Here is a 26,220-nt window from a genome sequence, read left to right as displayed (position 1 = left end):
GGACCATAGCACATCGATAAAAAGTACTGAAACAAGTTGGAGTGGTCCATGATATTAAATCACAGTAAAACAATAAGAAGTGTTATATCCCTGCTGTGCTCAAATGGAAATGGACAGTAGGGATGTAACACTTCTTATTGTTTTACTGTGATTTAATATCATGGACTACTCCAACTTGTTTCAGTACTTTTTATCGATGTGCTATGGTCCCTACTTTAGTTGAAACTTCCAAATTTTTTCGTGCAGTTGTACTAAAGTATAAGATGAGTATAATACAGGATTTATATTAAGGCTTATTAATTTTGTATTCAATAAGCTACTGGAAATACCATATTATATCCCACCCTTTTCACAGTGCAACAGTAGAATGTTATAGTGTAATTACGAAAGTTGTATCACGATTGGTGTAAGACACTTGCAAGTCTATACCACAAGGGAGAATCACTCGATTGGCAATGAAAGTGGAGAAACTTAAATACAGCTAGCAATTACTGCATATTGGCACTGGCTTGTCTTGTCGTGGCAACACAGCCCATTTTCTATGACTAAGACACCAATGCCTGCCCTGGCACTCCAGTTTACCTTCCAGCACCATAATAGGGTGTTGAAGAACATGCTGGTTTGGTCAGTTGTACTATTATTGTTTTGTTGACAATATTTCAGTGGTTAACAGTAAATTTTTGTGTGGATATTGGATAACTAATTAACTAACGTGGTTAGCTGCAAGTCTCTTAGTACTAAGAGACTTGTGGTGGAGTCTCTTTGCGAATAAGAAACTTCTATTTTAATGAAATTTCAAAGGATTGTTAACATACCATTTTCTAAGTAGTACCATCCATTTGTCTCAACTGTATAGCAGTAGCAAATGTACTTAAAACCTTATCAACATGAGTAACGTTTGCTTGTGGTATACATCTAATTCTACATTTTAGCTGTTGTATACCAATGCTTATGTCACTAATACGAGTCATTTAATAATGATGAGGATGAGTGTTAGTGTATATCAGATCAGTTATTGGTATCGGCTAATTTATGTTGCTCAATATCGGTTATAGGAATAATCGGCTAATTTGGTTATCGGTGCAACACTAATCCAGACACCAGACTACTTCTGGTCAGTTACATCAGGTGTTAGCTATAGTGTTGCTTTAGTACAGGATTTCATTTTAGTTTTGGTGTAGTTTTAGTACCAGTAAGAAAAAACATTGTAGTTTTAGTAAACTTTAAGTAAAAACTTAGTTCTGGTTTAGTACTGTATACAAAAAGTAATTTATGCTTACTAAAATAGGTTTTAGTTTTAGTAAAAATTAAAACAATACTAAATAAATGTAATTTAGTTTAAGTTTAGTAAATAAAGGAAACCAATCGCAAGTATTAGTAAAATTCAGGCTTTTCGTTTTGGTTTATAATAGTGCAATAAAAGTTATAATGTGCTTAATAAAATATGTTTTTGTTTTAGCTTAAGTAAACTAATAGTGTCAGCCCGTAGTTAAATTTGTCTGGAAATAGTGTCCTTTCAAAGTGTAGCAGAGTTTATATTGGGGGCCAGACATTATAGTATTACAACGGTAAGTTATTTGTTGTGATCAATAAGTGGATGTGGTTATACTAACAAACAATCCAATAATTGGGCCATGCCTACACACATCAACAGCTTTTCCAATAAGTGGGGATGACTATTTAAGTATAGTGTATGCATGCATACTTACAATCATGTTCCTTGTAATTACAAATAGTAACATACATTTCTGACATGCATTGATGGCTTCACTTAAGTATGTACATATACATTTCCTTAAGTATATACATGTGGTCATCACAAGCTGTTGATTATATACATATAGATATAAGTGTTAGTGAAAACGTATTGAATTAATTACATATAGCAGGGAAAACTTATAATGATTCCACTGAATGTTCTATTAGAGTAGTTAGGTTACTGCTCTATTAGAGTATATCGATCTCGTGCACTCCCAGCATTGATTCATGCAGTGTTTCATGCTTGCATAACCTTTAGCACAAATCCCAGTAAATAAAAGGGGACACTTTACTATGTCCTGCCAGCCCACTGGTCTTGCCTCAGTCACCTGTACTATTGTATTTATAACCTGCATGATTGCTATTACTTGTGGTATTCATGATCATCTACTGGAACATGCAGTGTGGACATAAATGTAAACACATGATGAACCAAAACAAATTTTTGTGGTAACCTTATGGCTTCTAATGTATGGCTTAAAATGAGGCTGAGTTTCCAATATACCGTAGCCTTAAACAGTAGTTACTTTTACAAAAGTATAACCGATCATGCACTTTAATATAATAATATACATACATAAATACCATGTTACAAGAATAGCGTATTAACTTACAATTACAGTTATACTTACAGTGTTACTAAGTTATATTAATATTGATACTTATAGTTATATTTATAATAATTTATACTTAATTTTAATAACTTATACTTAATTTTAAGTAATTGTACATTTACTAGTTAAAAAAGAAACAATTATTGCTCTCTTTTCAAGATAGATTTCTTGAGTTCCTCAGCCGTGGAGTTAAACTGATGTTGTTGTAACACTCTTAATAGTTTACAATAGCAGGCATCTTTATCAATTTCAATCCACCTGCTTAACACTTTAATACATTTTTCACTGTCATCTTTACATGTACACTCGACAGTATCTACAACACTTGATTCAACAAACTCATATCTTATGTACATCCAATTAGGTGTTAACTGAGTCTGAAATCTTCCAAGCATTTTTTTTGTTGGTCTGATGCAGATTTCATCTACAAGATTCAAATACATATATATATAATTATATGCATAATTACATATGTTGATAAAACACCACTGATAAGTAAAAGAAATCTATGAACACAGTGATGATATGTAAACGATTATATTTTGTGGCTGCTATGAATTTTCACATCTTAAAAATTGTAATGAATGCATACATGCTTATCTACTTCTAACAACATAGTGAAAATACCATCTCTGGGTAGGCAAGCACTTATGCATGCATGCTTATAACCACTTTCAGTACTTACAGTACAGGGAACCAACCAAGTAACAGCTTCTGGAAAACTGTACTACAAAGCTTTATTGATCAGTTCTGAGTGGCTTTCAAGTACAACTCAAATTGTAATATTTTTCTATTTTATTATCATTATTTTTTAAATGGAGTTTAAATACCTTAGACAAAGTTAATGTTGAAGTCGACAGCTGTCACCAAGGACATGAGGCAATATTTGGAGTAATAGGACATCAATAAGAACACTAGCGCATGAGCAGTAACACGTGACAACAGTCAGTTGTATTTTGAGCGGCGATCAAGTGCAAAGCGTCAAGTCATGCCCCCAAAGCCAAAGGAGAAGAATGGTCTGAAGAAGAAGGGAAGCGCGAACAAGAGCACCACAGGAAGAAGGAAGATGGCGACTCCGCCAAATAATTCGCCAACACAAGAGGATTCACCTGCCACCACTACGACCGGCAGAAAGAGACGACAAGCCAACGGTACGGGAGGCTCTCAGGCGAAGCAACCGAAGACACGTCCCTTGACGACTGCTGATTATTATTATTATTATTATACTGGGCAGACAGCACCAGCTGATTGTGCCCAGGGGACAAGGTCTGTCCCAAACAATTACAAAAAATCAATAATTATAATAAAACAGTATTAAGATAAGTATCTAATTGTTCCTGATATCCCAGATATAGTCTCAGCGGTAGTACAAGCTCTCCCGCCACGAACACAAACGAACCCAGTGAGATCTAGCCGACGGAAAAGAAGCAACCCAGCCAAGATGATCCAATCCACCCAGACTGAGCAGATGTCACGCCGCCGTAGAACTGGAACCCCCGCAAGCCCGGAACCTCAAGACAGCACCGACGAGGAGGATATAGAAAACGAAGACTTCGTAAGCAGCAGTATAAGCTGTACTTTGCATAACTAGTCACTGCATGTGCTACTTTCAAATAAAGCGCACTATGCCCTAGCTTTTGCAGCATGCAATCAAAAAATATATTTTAAATAATTCCCCCCTCCCCGCACTGGTGTTCTTATTAATGCTCACCTCCCTTTACTTGTAAGGCTGAATCACTGCCATGTAGCTAATGTACACATTCGTTCTGTGTCTTGCCTGCAGCACCTGATGACCTCCCCGACAGCAGCCGGCTGTCACATATCACAGAACTTGATGATGAGATTGCCAGCATCAATAGTGATGACACAGAAGATTTGTCCCAAACCGAGAAACTGATATTGATCAGCAACGGGCTACCTCCAATACTAGCAAGGCTAGTGAAACGTGTGGAGGATGGTTTATTTGTTGAGATGGCTGAGCTCCTGCCAAGCTACTTGGACACGGCAGATCTTAACACAGATGACCAACAGACCAGATCATGGAAGCGACCCCCAGTGCTATCGGATATTATGGATTGGGTGCAGTGTTTTGGGATGTACATTGCCATAGTTTCTCGGCACAAGCCCAAGCGTGTGGCAGACCTCCTGGGATATCAAAGAATCATAATGGGAGCATCCCTGGATTGTCGTGAAGGGAAATGGTTAACTTATGACCGTCATTTCCGTTTAAAGGCATCTGCTTCTAATCTCAAGCAGTGGTCTACCATAGATATCACCATCTGGAACACAACCTTCCCAGAAAGGGCTATCCGGGGTCATCGACCACAAGGTCCTCCCCCTTACTACCAGCCGAACTCAAACCCTCATCAAAGGTCAACATGCCAAAACCAACCCCTACCAGGGGCGTAGCCAGAATTTTTTGAAGGGGGGTTCCAGCACCAGCATTGAGTTACTAGAAGCAGGTGTGTAAAGGATCTATGCTAGAAGCAGGGGTCTGGGGGCACAGCCCCCAGCCGCTGAGAGGCTTTAAATATGTTAATAAATCAAAACTCAGTAAATTGCTATATTTTATGCAAAAAGTACATTAATTATGATGCATTAAGTGTCCCTGGGATGAAGGTAATACTAGATAGAGTCACCTAGTGAAACAGACAGCTTAACACATAGACACACATATAGTAATCTGTAAGTGATGGTTATATCTTACTGTGGTATAGGAGCCATGAATTCACTGATACAAATGATAATCAAAACAATATAACTATACAAATATGCATAGCATGAATTCATTTTGCATAACACAAGTGATAAATTACTGGAGCTCTATATCTTTAAACACTGCACACCATAGCTATAGCAGTATAAGGTCATGCTAAGTTTTGCATTTAATGTTTGAATGTCTGAAAAACTTCATATGGACATGGATATTTAAATGCATGTTCTATTAGAGTATACCTGACTGCTCTATTAGAGTATGTCAATCTTTTTAACAAGTTTTATGTTACCTCTGTAAATCCTTCCCTGAGAGATCAATGTAAGTTTTATCAATTGTTGCGTTGTGCCATTACACTATATGGCTCACTCATTTTGTCCTGCCACATTAAATGGTGTGTTAGGATCCTGCTTGCAGAAGTCTAAATTTTACAGGGGGGTTCCTGAACTCCCTGGAACCCCCCCTCCCTACGCCCCTGCCTACCAACAAGACAGCCTATATGCCTGGATTGGAATGACAGCCCTAACGGTTGCTCTCGTCCTTCCTGCTGCGCGCTATGCTCATTTATGTTACAGATGTGTCCATAACCCTAGAGTCACAGACAGGAATCACAAAGCCTCCCAGTGCACTTACAGGCAGCAGGATAGACAGAACAACAACTAGTCTTGACTTGTCTCAATAGGTTTTGGCAAGTGTTGTTTTTTTTAGTATCTTAATCCTGTATACCATTTGCATAGTGTAAATTCAAAAAGTCATTGGCAGTGATATGGGTATACCTGCATGTTTCACAAGGGTAACTAGTATATTTGTCGCAGTCTGGGCATATTGCGTGGATGTTTAGATATTAACTCAATCAGCGTACGAATGCACCCATAATAGCTTTATGACACAAGTGTTATCCAAATCTATTTCTCCTCTGCAGTGATGTCAGAGCAGCACATTGTTGGCATGCACACCAAGGACTTATGCTGCAATTACGCTGATTGGATCTCTGCTTGGACTGCCCACCTGAAGAGCCAGCCAACTGATGTCAAAGTACCACCCGTAGCCACTGTAGTTACATCCCCACTTGATGTGAGTAGATGGAAGGAGGCACTTTCAGACCACCCAAATAAGCCACTAACCAACTTCTTTTTTCTGGAGTCACACAGGGCTTCCGCATAGGCTTCAAGCAACAACTGCACCCATTGAAGTCTGCACAGTGGAATTTATGCTGTGCTTTCCAACACTCCGACACAGTGGAGAAGTACCTGGCTGAGGAGATCGTGTTAGGGAGGGTTGCTGGCCCATTTCAACAGTCACTGGTCCCACACGCACATCTTAGCCGTTTTGGAGTCATCCCCAAAAACCACCAACCAAACAAATGGAGATTAATCGTTACCTGTCTCACCCAGTTAATGGCAGCGTCAATGGAGGGATCCCAAAAAGGATTATGCTCACTGAAGTACATCACCGTAGACTCGGCAATCGATCAGATCAAACAGATAGGGTATGGCACACTGATGGCAAAGATTGATGTTAAAAGTGCCTTTCGCCTACTTCCTGTGCACCCAGCTGATCGCCACCTATTGTCAATGAAATGGAATAATCAGATCTTTATTGACACTTGTTTACCTTTTGGGCTACGATCTGCTCCCAAGCTGTTTAATGTCTTGGCTGACCTGTTGTCGTGGATTCTCAAACAACAGCAGGTGACACCAGTCATGCATTGTTTGGATGATTTTCTCACTTTGGGACCACGTGACTTTCCTTTGAGTGCCAACAACCTTCAAAAAATTAAGGACACCTGCTCCAGCTTAGGAATTCCACTTGCGCTGAAAAAGATCGAGGGGCCGTCCCAGCGCTTGACATTCCTAGGGATTACCTTAGATAATGAACTGATGCAGGTTCGCCTACCTGAGGACAAGCTTAGTCGACTGCGTAACCAAATCAAAGCCTGGTTATCCTACAAAAAGTTACTAAAAGAGAGATTTTGTCCTTGGTAGGTCTTCTACAGCACGCCACTAAGGTGGTAATACCAGGGAGGACCTTTGTCTCTAGAATGTATAAAGCAGCAGCTCGCCTCAAAAAACTATCTCACAGTACAAGGCTCACAGCCAGCTTCCGGTCGGACCTCAGATGGTGGCACCTGTTTGCATCCTGTTGGAATGGGACCAGCTTTCTTGACAACTCCCTGGATCACTTCATTGTTACAGATGTGTCAGGGTCCTGGGGTTGTGGTGGGGTCTTTGGACCTCAATGGATACAATTGGCTTGGTTGAAGGAATGGGCATGGAGGGATATCATGGCAAAGGAACAGGTACCAATCGTCTTAAGCTGTGCCGTGTGGGGCCTACTACTGTCAGGCAGCAAGGTTCAATTCAAGTGTGATAACAGTGGGGTGGTAGACTCAATCAACAAGGGCTCTTCTAAGTAGCCATTGGTCATGCATCTTTTACGGTGTCTTTGGTTCTTCTCAGCCTACTTTGGTTTCACAATTGTAGCCTGCCATATTCCAGGGTTGCTGAACACAGCTGCAGATCAGCTCTCCAGAAACAGATCGGCAGAATTCTTAAAGCTGATTGCACATGTGTCCATCATCCCGGAGGTTATCCCAATGTCACTCTTGAAACTCATATTACCACAAAAGCTGGACTGGACACCCCCCTCCTTTCAGCGCCACTTCAAATGCTCCATTAAGAAACTTCATGCACCCCTTAATTAATGGGAACTGATAAACACATACTACTATATTGTATAGGCCATATTAATACATTGTATATATGCACGCTTTTGATTCTGTTCACCGTGCATTGATATGTACGCATATATATATATATATATATATAATATAATATAACAAACTTGTCTACTGTACCTGTCTATCAAGAGTATTATTTACAGATTGCTTCAAACCACCATCCTCGCTAAGAACTGTCTACCTCAATGAAATCCTTGGGAAAGCTCATAAACTACTACACACCGGCCTGGCTAAGTCAAGCAGGAAGACCTATACGGCAGGTAAAAGAAGATATTTCAACTTTGGCAAGTTGGTGGGAAAAAAGCCAATTCCTACAACCGAGTGCATCCTGACACTATTTGGTACACACTTGGCAACATCTAACACATCACTGAGGACTATAAAGGTCTACTCAGCAGCTGTCAGACACATGCATCTCTGCAAGGGGTTGCATAAGCAGTTCAATTACCAAGTTACTGCCCGGCTTCAGCTCATCCTAAGAGGAATTAAGAAGCGTCAAGCTGGCAGGCACTTCACCAAACCACGCCTGCCAATCACCATTCCCATTCTACGCAGCATCAAAACTGCATTGTCAAAAGAGGCCCCCTCTTACGACAGCACTACATTCTGGGCTATGTGCTGCCTTGTCTTCTTCAGCTTCCTAAGAGTCAGTGAGTTCACTATCCCTGTAGAGAATTCATATGACTCATCCTGCCACTTATCACTTGGTGATATTGCAGTTGACAACAGAACAAAGCCCCATTTACTGCAACTCTTTCTTAAGCAATCAAAAACTGACTCATACAAGCAGGGTACCAAAGTGTACATGGGCGCCACTGATAGTATGGTCTGCCCAGTAAAGGCAGTTCTTTCTTATTTGCTAAAAAGAAGTACCCGGTGAGGACCACTCTTTCGTCACCGAGAAGGGAAAAAGCTGGAACAGGAGCATGTTCTGTGCAAGACTCAAATCTGTGCTACATAAGCTTAAGTTAGACAATAACTGCTATAATATTCACAGCTTCCGCATTGGCGCAGCAATCTCTGCTTCACTAGCTCAACTAACAGATGCTCACGTTCAAATGCTGGGCCGCTGGAGGAGCAATTCCTTTCAACGATACATCAGATCTCCTCCCAAAGAATTAGCAAGGCTGTCTAAGACTATTGTAACAGGTCATCACCCACGTGCAAGGATTGTATAATATCCTCTATGACCTTTGTTGTAATAAAGTGCTGACATATTTCAATGATCAAGTATTCCTCATGTAACTGTTGCATTACTATAATTACTCTTGCATGCCAAGAAACGTACATTAGATATCTACGAAGAACCAGATACTTGGGTGAAAGGCTGACTGCACTCTGCAGTCCTCCTTTCTGTGGCTTGAAGGAAGGCATTTGGAGCATAGAATACCTCTTGAGCACCAAATCCCTTCTCTACCCAAGTATTGGCTCACTGGAAATAGAGAAATAATATAAGACCCCTGTAGGCCAATAAGCAAACCAAAAATAAATTTATTAGGACAGAATAAAATATTTTGACCCAGTGTGGCAACCGGGACTGGGTACATTTACCAAACCACCACCACTAACATTAGTCAGTGGGAGGCAAGTACCGAAGGAGCTAATGTTTCTGCCTAAGACATGTTCAAGGTTAGTCGAGTACAAAACATTAAATGGAGTTTAAATACCTCTAGACAAAGTTAATGTTGAAGTCGACAGCTGCCACCAAGGACGTGAGGCAATATTTGGAGTAATGGGGCATCAATAAGAACACTAGCGTATGCGCAGTAACACGTAACAACAGTCAGTTGTATTTTGAGCGGCGATCAAGTGCAACCCTCCTCTCCCATTCCTTCCTGGCATTCGACTCTGTCACGGGTCAACGTCAACTCCTCCAGATCATGGGAGTGCCTAGCATTCGACTCGGTCATGGGTCATTGTCAACTCCTCAAAAAAACAACAACAAAACAACAACAACATGGGAGTGCCTGGCATTCGACTCGGTCACGGGTCAATGTAACAAAACATGGGAGTGCCTGGCATTTGACTTGGTCATGGGTCAATGCCAACTCCTCAAAAAAGTGGGAGTGCCTGGCATTCGACCCTGTCATGGGTCAATGTCAACTCCTCAATAGACATGGGCATTCGACTCTGTCATGGGTCAATGTCAACTCCTCAATAGACATGGGCATTCGACTCTGTCATGGGTCAATGTCAACTCCTCCAGAACATTGGAGTGCCTGGAATTTGACACGGTCACAGGTCAATGTCAACTCCTCCAGCATACGGGAGTGCCTGGTTTCCATGTCAACTCCCTCAAGAGGAGTGGAGACACACTGCTCAGTCATAGACTAGTTAGTGTCAGCTCCTTGTTGTGAGGAATATAACATGCTGCTCTCCAGCAACTGTTGCCCCTCATCTTTGAAGCAGAGCAAAAAAAATAGCTCTGGCTGCTTATGCAGCATCTCCATTCCTGATAGAAGGAATGTGATCGTACCTGGTCTCTAGGATGGTTGCCACCAGTGTCAAGTCAGGACCTGTTTATTGCTGGCTTGAAGGAAGGCATTTGGAGCATAGAATATCTCTTGAGCACCAAATCCCTTCTCTACCCAAGTATCGGCTCACTGGAAATAGAGAAATAATATAAGACCCCTGTAGGCCAATAAGCAAACCAAAAATAAATTTATTAGGACAGAATAAAATATTTTGACCCAGTGTGGCAACCGGGACTGGGTACATTTACCAAACCACCACCACTAACATTAGTCAGTGAGAGGCAAGTGCCGAAGGAGCTAATGTTTCTGCCCAAGATATGTTCAAGGTTAGTCGAGTACAAAACATTAACTATATATTTTGTATGATTATCATGTAGGTAACAAAGTGACTTGTGAACTCTGATAGTAACTAAACTCTGTACAGGGTGACTTGTTTCTAGCAGAACTCTCTACAGTTTACTTTTTATATTTTGTAATTTGTGACTAAATCTGCAAAAACCTGACACAATAGTGCAAGCCTAAATTTCCAGTATAAAGCATTGAAAACAATGGGTGAAATATTTACATTTTATTGAAAAATTCTGTAAATTATTTGAATGCTTCTTTCGTAGTGAAGGAAGGGACTAACAATAAAAACCTGGATATCACCTTATTTGCCTACTCGGAAAATCTTTGCTTAGTTGTAGTAGACCAAAGGTTATGCAAATTACGAGCATTTATTTATGTCACATTGAAGCGATCGTACATGATCAATTTTCTTCACTAATTTCACCTTTGTATGTAGTGAAGAAAGGAAATAAAAGGACAAACGTATCCAGTAAATGATTTCCCTATCCATGGTGAAATGATGGTGAAAATGTCAGCCCAGTATGTCAACCCATTCATAAGTTACAACTGTTTTAGTAAGCGCCTGTAATCTATTATCCCTATACTTGCTGTACAAATCGATTTTTCTGTTGCTGCTACTTTGTAGGACTGTAACTCAGAAAGTTATTGGCATATGAGGCTGAAATGTTGCCAGAGGGTACACTTGGCTAAGCAGATTATAAATAGTTAATGAACAGGAATTCGAAAAATGCACTATTGTGTTGAGTTTTTGCAGATTAGGTCACATTTTAAATTTTATATATATATAATATTATATATATATATATATCAAACGGTACGGCTGTACCGTTTAAGTAGGAATCCAGGTGAAAATTTCGCGCGTCGCCAAAAATTCCGCCTTTAAAAATCATCCTAGAGATATCTTACAAGACGAAAATCACCTTTACGGAATAGTACTAGTCCATATAGTACATAAAACAGCATTGAATACAACAAAACGCTTACAGGTGGCCCGATATTAATTTTTTTTAAATCGCCAAAACTCTGAACCTTCTCCTCACTGCCTCACTGCCTCACTGCCTCACTCACTGACCACAGTCGCAAGCCTAGAGCCCAAACAAAGCAGCGCACGGCCATCATTTTATGCCACAATAACAAACTCACCAGTGGGATGTGCCTTTTGGGGTTCCGACGAGTGTGCGCCCTCTGCGCCTTGTCTTTTCTTTTATCTTCAATCAGGCTGCTTGTCTTCTTCATCCAACGAAACCATATCGAGGCGTTAATTTTCCATATCAACACTTTCTTTAAACAGCATATAGACCCCATAGGATTATTTAAGATGCTTAGACTACGCTACTGTACGGAGGAATAGATTATATATTCCTCACTGATATAATCTATAACGGAGGGTACTGTACGGAGGTGCTGGTACTAGATAGCTTCACGATAGGTCACAAGATCACGCCCATTCTTCATTCTACGCTTTATCGATCTATCGATTGAAACCACGATGACACACCCTTTTGCACTAGCTGTATTTCAGTGACCATACACCTCAATTTGGAAGGCTGACTCGACATACTCTATAATCGATTGAAACCATGCCCCTTTTTTGGCAAGCAGGCTGCCTCGAGATACTCTAACGCAGCACTCACCCTAATAGAACAGTCACATGTTTATAGCTAGTTGTATGCCTTAACAAAAAACTAAACAAACTAGTATATTAAAAATTATAAATTTAAAAATAAAGTAGGAATCCAAACTATAAAAAGTAGTGAAACAAGAGAAGAACAATGGTAACTATTACAGCATAGTTCAGTGGGAAATTCCTACTTTGGCATTTAACACAAAATAATGGCTATATCATGCCAAAGTAGGGATTTCCCACCGAGCTATGCTGTAATAGTTACCATTGTCCTTCTCTTGTTTCACTACTTTTTATAGTTTGGATTCCTACTTTATTTTTAAATTTATAATTTTTAATATACTAGTATATATATATATAAAATATTATATATATATATATTTTTTTATTTTTTTTTAATGTTTTCTAGTCCCCATTATGCAATTTTTTTTTGGTGGGGGGGAATATATTACATTAAGCCCCACCCAACAATCCCTTTGTGATTATTGTCTTCTAAAATACTAATATGAGATAGTTGGTAGAGGGGAGTAGTGTGGGTGGGACAAGATTCACTGTACCATGCAGCACCATGCATTCTAACACCTCTCCACATGCCTTTTTCTTGTAACGCATGCGCAATGTTATTCTCTTGCCAACCCTTCTCATGTGTGCACCTGCCCAATCTTCCCTCCAGTCATGGTGAAGCTTTGGGTTAGTCACTATCATAATACACTCATGCATGCTCGACTGCAACATTAACCTAGTTTAACTAGTTTAACTCCATATAAATACCGTGTTTTGTTAGGTGTAGCCTTCTCCTAGTAGCTTAACGAATATGATACCTGGTTTTAGGCTAATGGAGTTAGAAACACCAAGTAACCTGATCGTATAGCTCAGCCTGTTTGGTATAAACACGCATTCCTCAAATAATTTGTGTAGTTATAAAGGGAAGGCTGGTTCCTCAATGTTTTAAAAAATTGTAACTTGACTAAATTTGATTTTGAAAAATCTGGTCTATACATTTTTGTAGATGTTTTATTGTATATGTATGCCAAGTTTCACTGTCATTGTTGGACTACTGGTTGAGAAAAAGTAAATTTTTAAGTCATCCTTCAATTCACAATAACATTGAAATAAAAGATGATATCAAAAATCTGGTGCACAGAAATTTAGAGCTATCACTGTACTACTTTTCCACCAAGATTCAGGTTTGTAGCTTGCACCTACATGAAGTAAAAGAGAAGAATGTATAATGCTGGTTATTACATCATTGCATAAAAAAGTTCCAATTAGTATAGCTTCAACTTTCATTTGTAAAACCACAATGGTTGATACATCACCTGTCCAAATTTCATTAACATTGACCAAACCCACATAAAGGTATGACACCACAAACATATAGAAAACAACTTGGTGGAGAGGTGAAGCATGCACCACAGACAGTCCCAGCAGGGAGTTTAGTAAATCTCCCCATTTTTTCCCTTGTTTTTTCCATCTTGAGGCTAGCTCAGGGTGTGACAGTGCAGGGTTTCTATTAGGAACATTGTGGCATGCGTAAATTCTTGTGGCTTCAGAGAATGTTAGAATCCCCAAGCATTCCTACCTCCAAGCCTTTGTAGTAAAACACGCTGTATACATCATGTAAACTGTTGAAAGGGGGTCTATTTGAGAATTAATAGGAGAATCCATGGAACCCTGCACACCTACCAAAACAACCACCATCTGTTAACGGTGGTGACTCGCTCACAACAGGGTAAGCTCTGTTGACCGGGTTAAACCGACAAGCAACATTAAAAGCCTATAACATTGACAAAGCATGTACCATACCAATTACATGGAGGTGTAGCAACAATGAGCTGTGGTCTAAATTAGTTAGGCATTGAAACACAAGGTTCTATGGAATTTAGAAACCCACAGGCCTGTAGTAACACCGTCGCTTTGCTTGGGTGCCACAACACAGGCCTTTTTGGGGAGACTAAATTCTATAAACCCCGTGTTTTGATGTCTATAGATCATTTTAGAGTCAACATACAAAAATAGTATACACTGTACCTCCAAATTCTTTCTTGCAAGTCCTTGAGTTCAGTTGCACAGCAGATGCATTATCGGTTGCTACACAAAATTAATGCATTGCTAAATTACTGACAATGCCATCATCATTAAAATTGTCTAATAATTTATCATTGCAGCCATAGTATAACCTTCACTTTTAAACACCTATTAACTGCTATGTGACCAGCTGAGTGAATTAAAAATCGACTTTGCATTTTCTTCAAATTGCATTTTATGACTACTTGCTGTCTAGCAATGGACTATTAAAGTTTCAGCCTTTTCCAGTAAGTGCTATTGGATTTATAGTGATAGTTAACAAGAAGAGCAAAACAACTGTAACCGGATCTGCAAGAATCCCATGTGTATGTGCTAGCCTAATTTTACAATAGAATTCAATAAATGCAATGGGTGGAGTATTCTCGAAATGAAGGAAGACTTGAATTTAAGAATCATACAGTACAATAGTAACTGTATAGTAGGGACCACAAAGGAGTAGGCATGGCCCACGAAATAATATCACCCAAAAAACAGCCTCAATTTCTCCTGATGACGATGAGGCAGTATTGGTTAGGCAAAACTAAGCCCAAAAAAGCTTTCAGATTGACCCAAAATGCTTTCAACAAGTTGCTACGGAATTTAAAAAATAATTTATTTAACGGAATTTTCTAGTGACTGACTGACTGACTGACTGATGCCTTCAGAAGAGTGTAACTCGATAACGGCTAAGGTTACGGGCTTGATTTTTTCATTGTTCAACGTCACTTCAGCCTGACAGGTGCCTTTTGGTATACCGCAGTACGTACAATGTATTCTTCATGGACTTACCAGTATCCTCCTTTGTGTCCCATTCATCTTTGCTGACAGCGAAAGTGTCGATTTGGCGATAGCATGTGATGGCTTCTCTTCCGTATAATGGAAATCGTCTGTACTTGTCATAGTGGCTATTTTGATAGCGGAGGTGCTTTTCAAACAGTTCTTGATTCGTGCTGCTGTGTAACGGGTTGAACATAGCCAACAACGAAGCATAATGGATACTTTTCAGACAATATTGGGGTGCGCGTAGCCATTTCAGATGCGGTATACGTGGGTTCACCAGTCATAATAATTATTTACAAAAAGTTAACAAACAAGTACATAGAAAAATTTGGAATTTTAAACTAGAGTAGGGACCATAGCACATCAATAAAAAGTACTAAAACAAGTTGGAGTAGTGCACGATATTGAATCACAGTAAAACAATAAGAAGTGTTATATCCCTACTGTGCTCAAGATACCATAATGGAAATGCACAGTAGGGATATAACACTTCTTATTGTTTTACTGTGATTTAATATCGTGCACTACTCCAATTTGTTTCAGTACTTTTTATCGATGTACTATGGTCCCTACTCTAGTTGAAAATTCCAAATTTTTCTGTGTACTTGTCTAATATAGCAATGCATGGATTTCCCTATTCATGGAAAGTAAGAATATTTCTGTACTGTGGAGCAAATGTGAGTTAAGTGTGTTTGTTTACATTGCAGTAAAACATAATGTTATCTTCACCTTCTTAAGCTCAAACAGCCTTCTTGCTCGACAGCATGCATGGGTCATTCCATGTACGTAAATAATATTTCATGTTGATTCAACAAGGAATTTAGGGTCACCTCTCGAATTTTGATGAAACTTAGTGTGTTTGTAGTACCGGTTATTATGCAATTTTTTAGCTTGATACACCCAATAATTTTTGATTTATGACCACAAATATTTTGAATATTTCATGAAAAATTGGTTCATCTCTAGTTACAAAATCGAACGTATTGTGTGTAATATATATATATATTTAAATACAATTTTCACTGGTACTGTATTGAAAATTTTAATCGTTTATATTTCAAAAATGCTTCTTTCAATTTTTGTGAACAATAATATTATTGGGTCAGGTCTATGTTTGATAAAATTTCAGTGGTGGGACCACAAGAGATATAATGAATTATGTTGTGGTATGCAGTGGAATTTTGTAGCTTATTATTGCTGTATGGGAGTATACACCTCCAATAACCGCTCACAACAAGGCCACGCCAAGTTTGTCTTACAGAGTGAAGGTGTGTAGGTACAGTGTAACCTGTATTAGTGACCACCTGTATTGAAAGACCACCTGTGTGCTGCAGTTAATTTATACTTCTCTAATTGGATATTAATGCATAGGACCAAAGCATCAACCTTTCTAGCAAAGTATACATATAAGACAGGTGGACTTTAAATGAGATCACCATGCATCCATAAATATGTGAATCTTGTACCATCTCTTCAGAAATAGTTTAAAAAAAAGTTAAATCCCACCACAAATAAGTGGATATCCCATAATTTATGAACCATTGGAAAGGTCAATCAACAGTCTTCAATTGGTGAAAATTGTGTTTTAAAATATTCATACAGTGCAAAAGTTACGGTCGATTTTGTAACTAGAGATGGACCAATTTTTCATGAAATATTCAAAATATTTTGTGGTCATAAATCAGAAACTATGGGGTGTATGGAGCTAAAACTTTGCATGTAATGATAAGCACCACAGGTACTACAAACACACTAAGTTTCGTCAAAATCCAAGAGGTGACCCTAATTCCTTGTTGATTTCACATGAATGACCCACAAGCATTTAGGCCAAAATCTATATGTACCTTGCTGAATGCCCCAGTTCATGGTGAATAGAATGACAAGGTCTCAACTCTGTAGCCCATTGAATTTGAGATTTATGATTGATTAAACGAATGCCTGTAAATTTTATTCCACATAGCACTGTACAAATTGTGATTGGATCTGCAAGAACTGTATACAGTATGTTAGCAGATTTTTCAAATTGCTCGTTTTCTTCATCTATGTAGATAGGCAAAGGGATGATCAACCAATGTATGAGCTGTAGAAGCCAAGAACTTCAAAGTTACAGTGCTACTAAATGTCAGCAACATAAAATTGATTTGTACAGTGACAATACGGAAAATAAGCTACTGGTGTTTAATTAAACAATCTAACTTACGAATGCAGTCCTTTACATAGATGCCTCTTACACTATTGGGTTCTCCATTAACAGGTGAATCCATTGCTGGGTAAATTTTGTCTTCCAGGCCCTTCTTACAACCAGAGTGAAGATGAAAACATGACAAAAAAATGATAGTGAATTGCTCATTTAACACAAGGAAAACTAATGCTCATATCTTACATAATCTTGGGAGTACTGGCACAAGACAAAGGTTCTCGAATTATTCTTGCTTTGGGGATCATGATACTACCAAGGTTTTGGTGTTATCATCTTCTTTCATTTTGAAACAACCGCTTAAAAATTTGGTTAAAACATTGTGTAAAATTGTTAATGTAGCATGCATCTTTATCAATTATCAATTGGTACATAGACTGTGTTTCCAAAGACATTTTTGATATAGTGCAATCACATATTGGACCTAGAGATGTACCAATTCAACTTTCTGAGCTTTACTGATACCGATCCAATCAAAGAAATTTATTGCTGATCTATCGATATTGTACCAATCTGATATCAGTAATCTAATAATATGATGACTGATCTTGTACAGGTAGCTCTTTAATAGCATTTAGAATTTCAAACTACTTATTAGGGGTCCACTGCATGGTGCATCTAATTGTTTAAGGGGCAGGGTTGATTGTTATTGTTGTTAAGCACCTGAAATAGGGGTAAGTAAAAACAGTGTACCTGGGGACCTATGGCAATCCAACTCTTCTTGGAATTTTATACACTTCACAACATTCTATACTTGTACTAGGTACACCTGCAAAATAGTGTTGATATAATAACTCCTTAAGGGAAGTATTTTAATGCACTAGTATAAGGCATCCTGGCATGAAGAATAATGACCATGTAGTATAAATTGAAAGGAATGGGAAGGCAAACATTCATCGTTACAACAAAAGGTACATGCCAATCATGTATTTATTGCTATGCAGTAATGGTGGCCATATGCTACTTTGTTACTGTGGACAGGTATGTAGGCAGATGATAGTGGAATTTTGATAAAAAGTTGATATTAAACTGACTGTGTATGTTCTCTTAATTTTACCACTTTATTTGATGTTAAATGTAGTACCATGAAGGTGATATTTGTTGCGTATGATATTTCTATGATACATTTTAGTGGCATCTGTGATTTTAGGGGAAAATCCTACTATACACTAGTACATGTACTACCATACTGATGACAACTGTCTGCAGTTAATCTAAAGTATAGTTGTAGCTGTACAATTCATTTTTTTGTTCCTGCTCCCTATTTTCTTTAAGTATAGTGGCACAACGCAAAAATCATGCACTTTTCCGTAAAATCATAATATCTCCACATATGCACGTAAGTACTAAACTCCATTACATGCACTTTGTGATATAGTGCTATTGTAGATTTGATCTTTGGTGACTTTTAGGGATATTTGTGCACAAAAATTTGATCAATGATATTTTATATAATTCCCTGATGCATTAATTAACTTGGTACCAAAGTAAAGATCTTAAACAACTTGGTAATTGCAGTTTGAGGTTATGATAAGTTAAGTGCACAGTTAGGCAAATTTTTGGGGCTAAACCACTATACTAATAAATCAACAAGACAAGGTAATTCAACAGACAACGTTTAGCAGGCTATTTCCCTACAAAAAATGAAGACATAAAAGACATTACTGAAATGCAAATTATTGAGGTTTCAGTGGGTCATACGCATAAACAGTTACTGCCATAATCTAAAACGAAATACTCAGAAATACATACATGGTTGATAATCAGATCTGCTACAATGTGAAGGTGATGTCCCTCTTTCTGGGATTCCTGCAAGAAAGCAAATATTCTAGTAACAACACAACTTATGAATACATGCTGGACTCATACCATCAGTAGCTCCAATGGCAATCTCTCTACAAAGTTTTCTTTTACCTCCTTTAAGACTAAAAGTTAAGTAGTGTCTGCTTTGGAAAAATGTTAAATTTCTCTTCAGTATCTCAATTCGAAATCGTGGAGGATATAATTTTGTGTCCATGTTCTCCTTAAGCTTTCTTAGTAACATATTATCCCCATAATATTTTCGAAAGTCCACATCTTCCTAAATAAAATAGCCAATTTCATAATGATTATGTAAACTCTATGACCACATTTACAGAAAGTTGAATTGTTTGATATACAATTAGTCATTTTCTTGTGTTTGTTTAGTGACTATTTTATTGTATTGGCATTTATTGTATGTTTTAACATGTATGTTTCAAGATGTGCGATACTTCAAATTTTAGGAGAGGGGAGTAAGAGTTTGACATACATGTATATTTATACGTTGTTTATTATATTTATACGTTATTTATTTGCACCAATGTTCAAAGCTATTGATTAACACATTTGCATTGTATAACAATTTTTGCAATAGAGCGTGAAAGAACTTTATACTCCGATAGAACACAAAACAAAGAAATCATTCAAAATATTGAATAACTATATTGTACAAATGGCTGGTGTGAATTTAGTCAAATTTGCAGTGTCCTATATACCCTGCCTGGCAGAAATATGCAAAAATGGCGTGCTTCTAACAAGGGGCCATGGGGCTATGCATGCATGAAAACACCTTTTTTTTGCCTTTCTATCATGCACACATGTGAGATGCACTGGTGGCGTGGCGCGTAAGTGGTGAGTCACAACATATTGGTACTTTTTTATGTGTCTAACCATACAGTATGGTAGTACTGTATATTAGGGATCACGAAGGGTTCAGTTTTTCTGGCAAAATATCATCCAAAAACCAGTTTCACAATATATACCATCCTGGTGCCTTGGCAGTACTGGCATAACCAAGCCCAAAAGTCCCTTCAGCATGACCCTAAATGCTTCTTCCAATAGATTGTTACGACATTCAAAAAACATCAACTTCTCTACTGTCTAACTGTCTGCCTACTTGCTAATGCCTTCAGGCAAGTGTAACTTGATAACGGCTAAGGATACGGCTTGATTTTTCACTGATTAGCATCACTTTGTCTTGAGATTTACCTTTTGGCATACCACAGCACATAATATGCACACAGTATGGACTTAACTTTGTGTCCTATTTCTTTTTGCTGACAATCCAAGGTGGCATTTAGCGGTAATGCGGTGCATGGCTTCCCTAAGTTTGTAAATGGGAATTGTGACTGACTGACTGGATTGATTACAGAGGCGCTTACTGTTCTTCACTGTGCAATGAGCTGAAAGCAAAGCATAATGACCACTTTACTTTCAAGTCAGTAATTGATAGTTGGGGTGATCGAATCATCTGTATTTTTCGTGGTGACTTGATTGCGGAGGCTACTGTTCTTCATTTGTACCCCTGTGTAGTGGGCTGAACATAGTTGAAAGCAAAGTGTAATCGTCAATTCACTTTTGAGTCAGTAATTGATAGGTGGAGCAGACATTCAGGTGAAAACATCAAATCTGGTACAATCCTTTCTTTTGAAGCAAAATATGTACGGGTTCACCAGTCATAATAATCAATGCTACAAAACAGTAATCAAACAAGTACAAGGAGAATAGGGATTTTAAATTCGATTAAGGATCATAAAAAAGTAGAAAAACAAGGGAGGTCGCCTACATCTGAAGCGAACATTAATTTTAATCCCTAATTTAGTCATGAGTTAAATATTCACTAGTACAGGTATATCTGCAGGAGTAGGTGACCTCCCTTGTTTCTCTACTGTTTTTTGTATGATTTCTAATTAAACTTAAAATTCCTAATTTTTCCTTATACTTGTTATTAATACATAACTCCACAACTGTTTATCTAAGTTTGATACCATGATTTGCCTTTAAACCCCTCTTATGTCAAGGCTATCAGAAATATGTTTGCATTTACGCCAGTTTATGTAAGCATGCAAAACAATGCAGAAGAAATCATGCCGAAGGGTTGTGTCTTGGGAATGCCTAGAGAAATTCTCAAATTTGGTATGTGGACTATTGAAGGAGAAAAGAAACATTGAGCTAGTAAAAATGACATGATTCTTTTTTCTGTCAATAACCCACTGGTGTGATGTGCTGGTTTCTTGGCCACATGACACACTACTTAAAGTGGGTGCTTGCATGAACGGTCATGACTGCAGGATACAGGAGAGTTATACCGTATAGTAAACAACTTTGGCGAATAACATTCAATTCGCAAAAATTTTTTTCGTCAGTTATTTTAGATGCTCACACAAGCACACTGAGTAACTAGAACTTGAGATGAATGTCAGCTCGTACCACCACGCAATAAATATCAAGCTGACTTTGGAGATCTTGATCTTCTTAGGAATGTGTCCCACATTTGTAAGCACTCCTTGGGATAGCATTTCCAAGTGGAGTCCCGTTTGCATGTCAGTTTATAGTTTGTCTCGTGATGGATTTGGCCAAGTACTTTGATATTTTGATATACTTTGGCCTTCATTTAATCCACTAGTACCTACCAGTTCCCACTTTTTCACCTTTACCCTGTATTCATCCTTCCCCACTATGCCCAGCGTCTCCCTTCCAACTTGACTGTATATTTAGTATCATGGTGTGTAATTATTGTTATAGCGTATGTGTATTAGAACTGGGCGATATACCGGTATTGTTAGTAATCTGTGATATTTAAGTCCTACTGGTTTTGATACCGCCTGTTTTTTTAAATACCGTCATACTGTCTGGGCACTATGGCCTCCTTGTGGGCTTGTTTCATCCCATATTTAGAAGGTAACCAGACATGTGACAATGTTTGTAGGCAGGTGCTGATGTAGTCAGCTAACCAAACTATGTAAACAAGTTTGTTTGTGGTAATTTGTACCTGAGGTTTGCGGAGCTACCATGGGTATTTGGTTGTTTTGTTGAGGTAAATGGCAGTTACTTTAATACCAATGACTTTTATATTAATACTGTGATATTTAGTTATACCGTGATACTTTTTATGGAAGGTATACCGTTTGCCATTTTTCAATACTGCCCAACACTAATGTGTATATATGTTGTAATTAATATAGCTATACACACAAAAAATACTTTGATATACGTGATAACCTCTGCTACTGGAGTTCACTGAAAAAGCAAACACGTCGCTCTTGGCATCGCAGGAAATAGAGAAGCACGCCTTTGCTAGCACGTTGTTAGATCAGTAGCTACAAAAGTACTGCTACAACAATGCTGGCTATACCTATACACTTACTACACTACTTAACTGATGAGTTTGACACCTTGTTGTTTTATCTTTACGTACCATACAGTAAAAGACTTTGGCGAATATTATATTAATCACCAGTTTTTTCTGCCAATTTTTTCAACAGAGGGGTTTCGTCACACTTTTTTCCCACCAAAGTTTTTTACTATACGGTATATTAGATGCAATGTAGGCAATCAGGATTTGCATGATATGGATGATAAGGACTTATGGCATACAATGTTACAACCATCACATTTTTATGTTATCCATAAAGCAGCACAGAAGCATAAAAGTATTTATCCTCATAGACATATTTTTTCAAGTGAGCTAACAACACTGTAGTATTAGTACAAAAATTACAATGCACAAACCTTTAAGATCTTATCATAACCGGAAATAATGTGAATTTCAGCATCACCCTTAAATTGTGCCTTGTCAATATCAAGCTGTACTTCTTTTGACAATAGATGAAAACGAAAATGAAATTCTGTGATTTCTTCATCACATGTGTATTCTTCTTGTAAATTTTGATATTGTTCTTCCAATTCCTAAATTAATTATTAGAATGTATCATTGCTGCATTCACAATCAGTGCATTTCATAGTGTCATATTGATTAACCTACTATAACAATTGTTATCAATAAGAAGGGCATATCCAGAAAATAAATCTACTAAGTACAGTAAAAATAAAAGGGGACTGGATCTTTTTAACAACAAGCACTCTAGCCTATGGTCTAAAAAATCCTGGGGTCTGTAATTTCTCCTGCTAATGGTATTAATGATTGATATAAAATTCTGAAAGACCCAACAATGAGTATTATAACTACACAAAATTGACATAATTGACCATTGCAGATCACTAGCCTGATCACTATACGTAACTTATATACATTACCTCTTGAACACAAAAAATAATAGGAAAAACGCTACACATATGGCATGAACTTTTACAACAGATGCATCAAAATACATCATTACCATTCTACATGTTGGAATAGATGGAATTATGCACACATCACATTTCCAGTGGTCTATCATTGGTTTCTTAAGTTTCATAGTTATAATTTTGTATTCATTTTTAGGAATATCTTCAAGAGGTGTTGTTTTCTTAACTATACAATAATAGCAAAAATGATCAATTTCTATAACTCCAAAATGTTCTCCATCTTTAAATTCTCCGCCATCTATTATATTCATGCATCCTTCAGACAATGATGAATGAGCGAGTTTAGCAAAGTATAAGTTTCTTGCATGTTCCATAGTCTCAACACAGACAGAATGAGGCATACATAGTTTGATTGGTTTCTTCAGTTCCACATCCATACACAACCAAAATATTGCTGACACTTGAGTAACACTTTGTGCTAACTTCACTGGAGGAGCTAATGTAGCTGCAAACTTTAGTTCTGCTTGTCTTCCATTGGGAATAGCACCAGGTGGAACTGTTACTGTTACTTCATGATTAAAAGAATAGAAAATTCCTTCACTATCATCGAACAACTGAGTCTCAACACCGCCAATCCAGCTTATATCATTTGGAGGGAAATGTTGTGCAACAACATTTGCTTGAAATTCTTTATCATTCCCTACACAATTAAATCATATTGGAAATAACGCTAAGGAAGTAGCAAATAAACAATGTGTTACTTCTAAAATCATGCGTCAGGCAGCTAGATGGAATCAATCAACAAGTACACAAAAAAATTGGAATTTTCAACTACCATAGCAACATCGATAAAAAGTACTGGAGTAGTCCATAATTCTAAATCACAGTAAAACAATAACAAGTTTGATATCCCTACTGTGTTCAAGATACCATAATGGAAATGCACAGTATGGATATAACACTTCTTATTGTTATACTGTGATTTAGTATCATGTGCTACTCCAGCTTGTTTCAGTACTTTTTATCAATGTACTATAGTCTCTACTCTAGTCGAAAATTCCAATTGTGTACTTGTTTGTTTACAATTTTTTTGTAAATAATAATTATTATGACTAACCCATGCATACCATCAAAAGAAAGAAATGGCACTACCGTGTCCCAGCTATATTAATTATCACCTGAAAAGTGCAGTATCCATTACGTTTCATTGTCAGCTATAGTACAATCCATTTAAAACTTCACACATACGTACCACACAATTTTTCTATGGCAAAAGCAAAAGTTATGCATGGGACTGGTCATTGCCATGCCATGGCACAAGGCATTACCATGCGTGGAAAGGGATTGCCATTCCATGACATTGCCCAGTGTTGAGTCCTCTGATTGCAACTCGTGGAACCATTGCCATGAGTGGCTAATATTAGTCAATGCCATGTGTGGTACTTTTATAATTCGAAGTTTACTTAATTGTTGAACCCATGAAACATTTTCGAAACTTTGTCTCAGCCCTATAGTACAGTACTGTACATGTAACTACTGTAGAGTTTGTAGTTTACATATATGCATGGTTGACAGCCATGCGTGGTGTAAGGACCATGCGTGGCGGCCATTGAGGGCCATGCATGGCGTGCCACACAGCAAACTTAGCATGTGCCACACAGCAAATGTAGCATGTGCCACACAGCAAAAGTAGCATGTGCCACACAGCAAAAGTAGCATGTGCCACACAGCAAAAGTAGCATGTGCCACACAGCAAACGTAGCATGTGCCACACAGCAAACTTCGGATGTGCCACACAGCAAACTTAGGATGTGCCACGAAGCAAACTTAGGATGTGCCACGAAGCAAACTTAGCATGTGCCACGCAGCAAACTTAGCATGTGCCACGCAGCAAACTTAGCATGTGCCACGCAGCAAACTTAGCATGTGCCGCGCAGCAAACTTAGCATGTGTCACGCAGCAAACTTAGCATGTGCCACGCAACAAACTTAGCATGTGCCACGCAACAAACTTAGCATGTGCCACACAGCAAACCTGGCATGAACAGTGTTCCGTGGCAAATGCCTTGGTGCTGCGTGGCGCCATGCCAAAAATAACATGTGTGTGTGAAATTATAAATGGACTGTACTGTATGTTCAACCAGTTACACAACATCATGAATCAATAACTATTCAAGAGCACGCACTTTGCATCAAAAGAAAGAAATGGCGCTTTGCACCTCAGTTATCATCTAAAAAGTGAAGTAACCATTGCACTTCGTTTTCAGCTATTTTCAACCCAGTACGAATCAAGAACTGTTCGAAAAGCACTTCTGCAATCAAAGGAGTCACTAAGAAAAATACACAGAATTTCTGTTATGAAGGGAAGCCATCACACAGTATGCTATCGCTACTGCTACCACTAATTTGACACGTTTCACTAAGATGAATGGAGGACACTGGTAAGCCCATGAAGAATGCATTGTAATACTGTAGTATGCCAATAGGCACCTCTTGAGCCACAGTAACATCAAACAGTAAAAAAAATCAAGCCTGTAGCCTTAGTCATAATTGAGTTATGCTTATCTGAAGGCGTCAGTCAGGTAGTCAGTCATTTAGTAGAAAATTGTGTTTAATATATTATAATGTAGTTCGCTCACCTCTAACATACTTGTCGCCAATCTTTGTCCCACACAGGTGTTACTGATTGGTTTATCCACCACCGTCATCTGATGGTGGTGGGGTTGGTAGTTGTACAAGGACTCTGTCTGCTGTGGGAAAACCTAACCAAAATTGTAGGCTGGGACTTAAATTGGGAAGTTATATGTATATTAGATGGGTTGGTGAATACTTTTGAATGGCAGAAGGAGATTTTCAGA

At 38.2% G+C, this 26,220-nt stretch overlaps 1 protein-coding gene across 4 annotated transcripts in view; it reads right to left on the bottom strand.

The window, feature by feature from the left end:
- Positions 1-2,300: 2,300 nt before the first annotated feature.
- The window catches only part of LOC136247059 (uncharacterized), a 214,554-nt gene continuing 190,634 nt past the window's right edge, over positions 2,301-26,220 (bottom strand). For all 4 annotated transcript variants that reach the window (XM_066038662.1, XM_066038663.1, XM_066038664.1 and 1 more), the window contains 6 exons: positions 23,456-24,063; positions 22,848-23,024; positions 19,185-19,395; positions 19,068-19,124; positions 14,303-14,362; positions 2,301-2,796 (listed from right to left, as the gene is read on the bottom strand). In XM_066038662.1, coding sequence (XP_065894734.1) covers positions 2,513-2,796; positions 14,303-14,362; positions 19,068-19,124; positions 19,185-19,395; positions 22,848-23,024; positions 23,456-24,063 — 1,397 coding nt within the window. In that variant the 3' untranslated portion in view covers positions 2,301-2,512. The remainder of the gene's footprint in view (positions 2,797-14,302; positions 14,363-19,067; positions 19,125-19,184; positions 19,396-22,847; positions 23,025-23,455; positions 24,064-26,220) is intronic.

The sequence above is a fragment of the Dysidea avara genome, chromosome 2 (genome assembly GCF_963678975.1).
Source record: "Dysidea avara chromosome 2, odDysAvar1.4, whole genome shotgun sequence".
In the NCBI taxonomy this organism is placed as follows: domain Eukaryota; kingdom Metazoa; phylum Porifera; class Demospongiae; order Dictyoceratida; family Dysideidae; genus Dysidea; species Dysidea avara.
The sequence above is the reverse complement of the archived record's forward strand: the minus strand, read 5'-3'. Positions and strand labels throughout refer to the sequence as shown.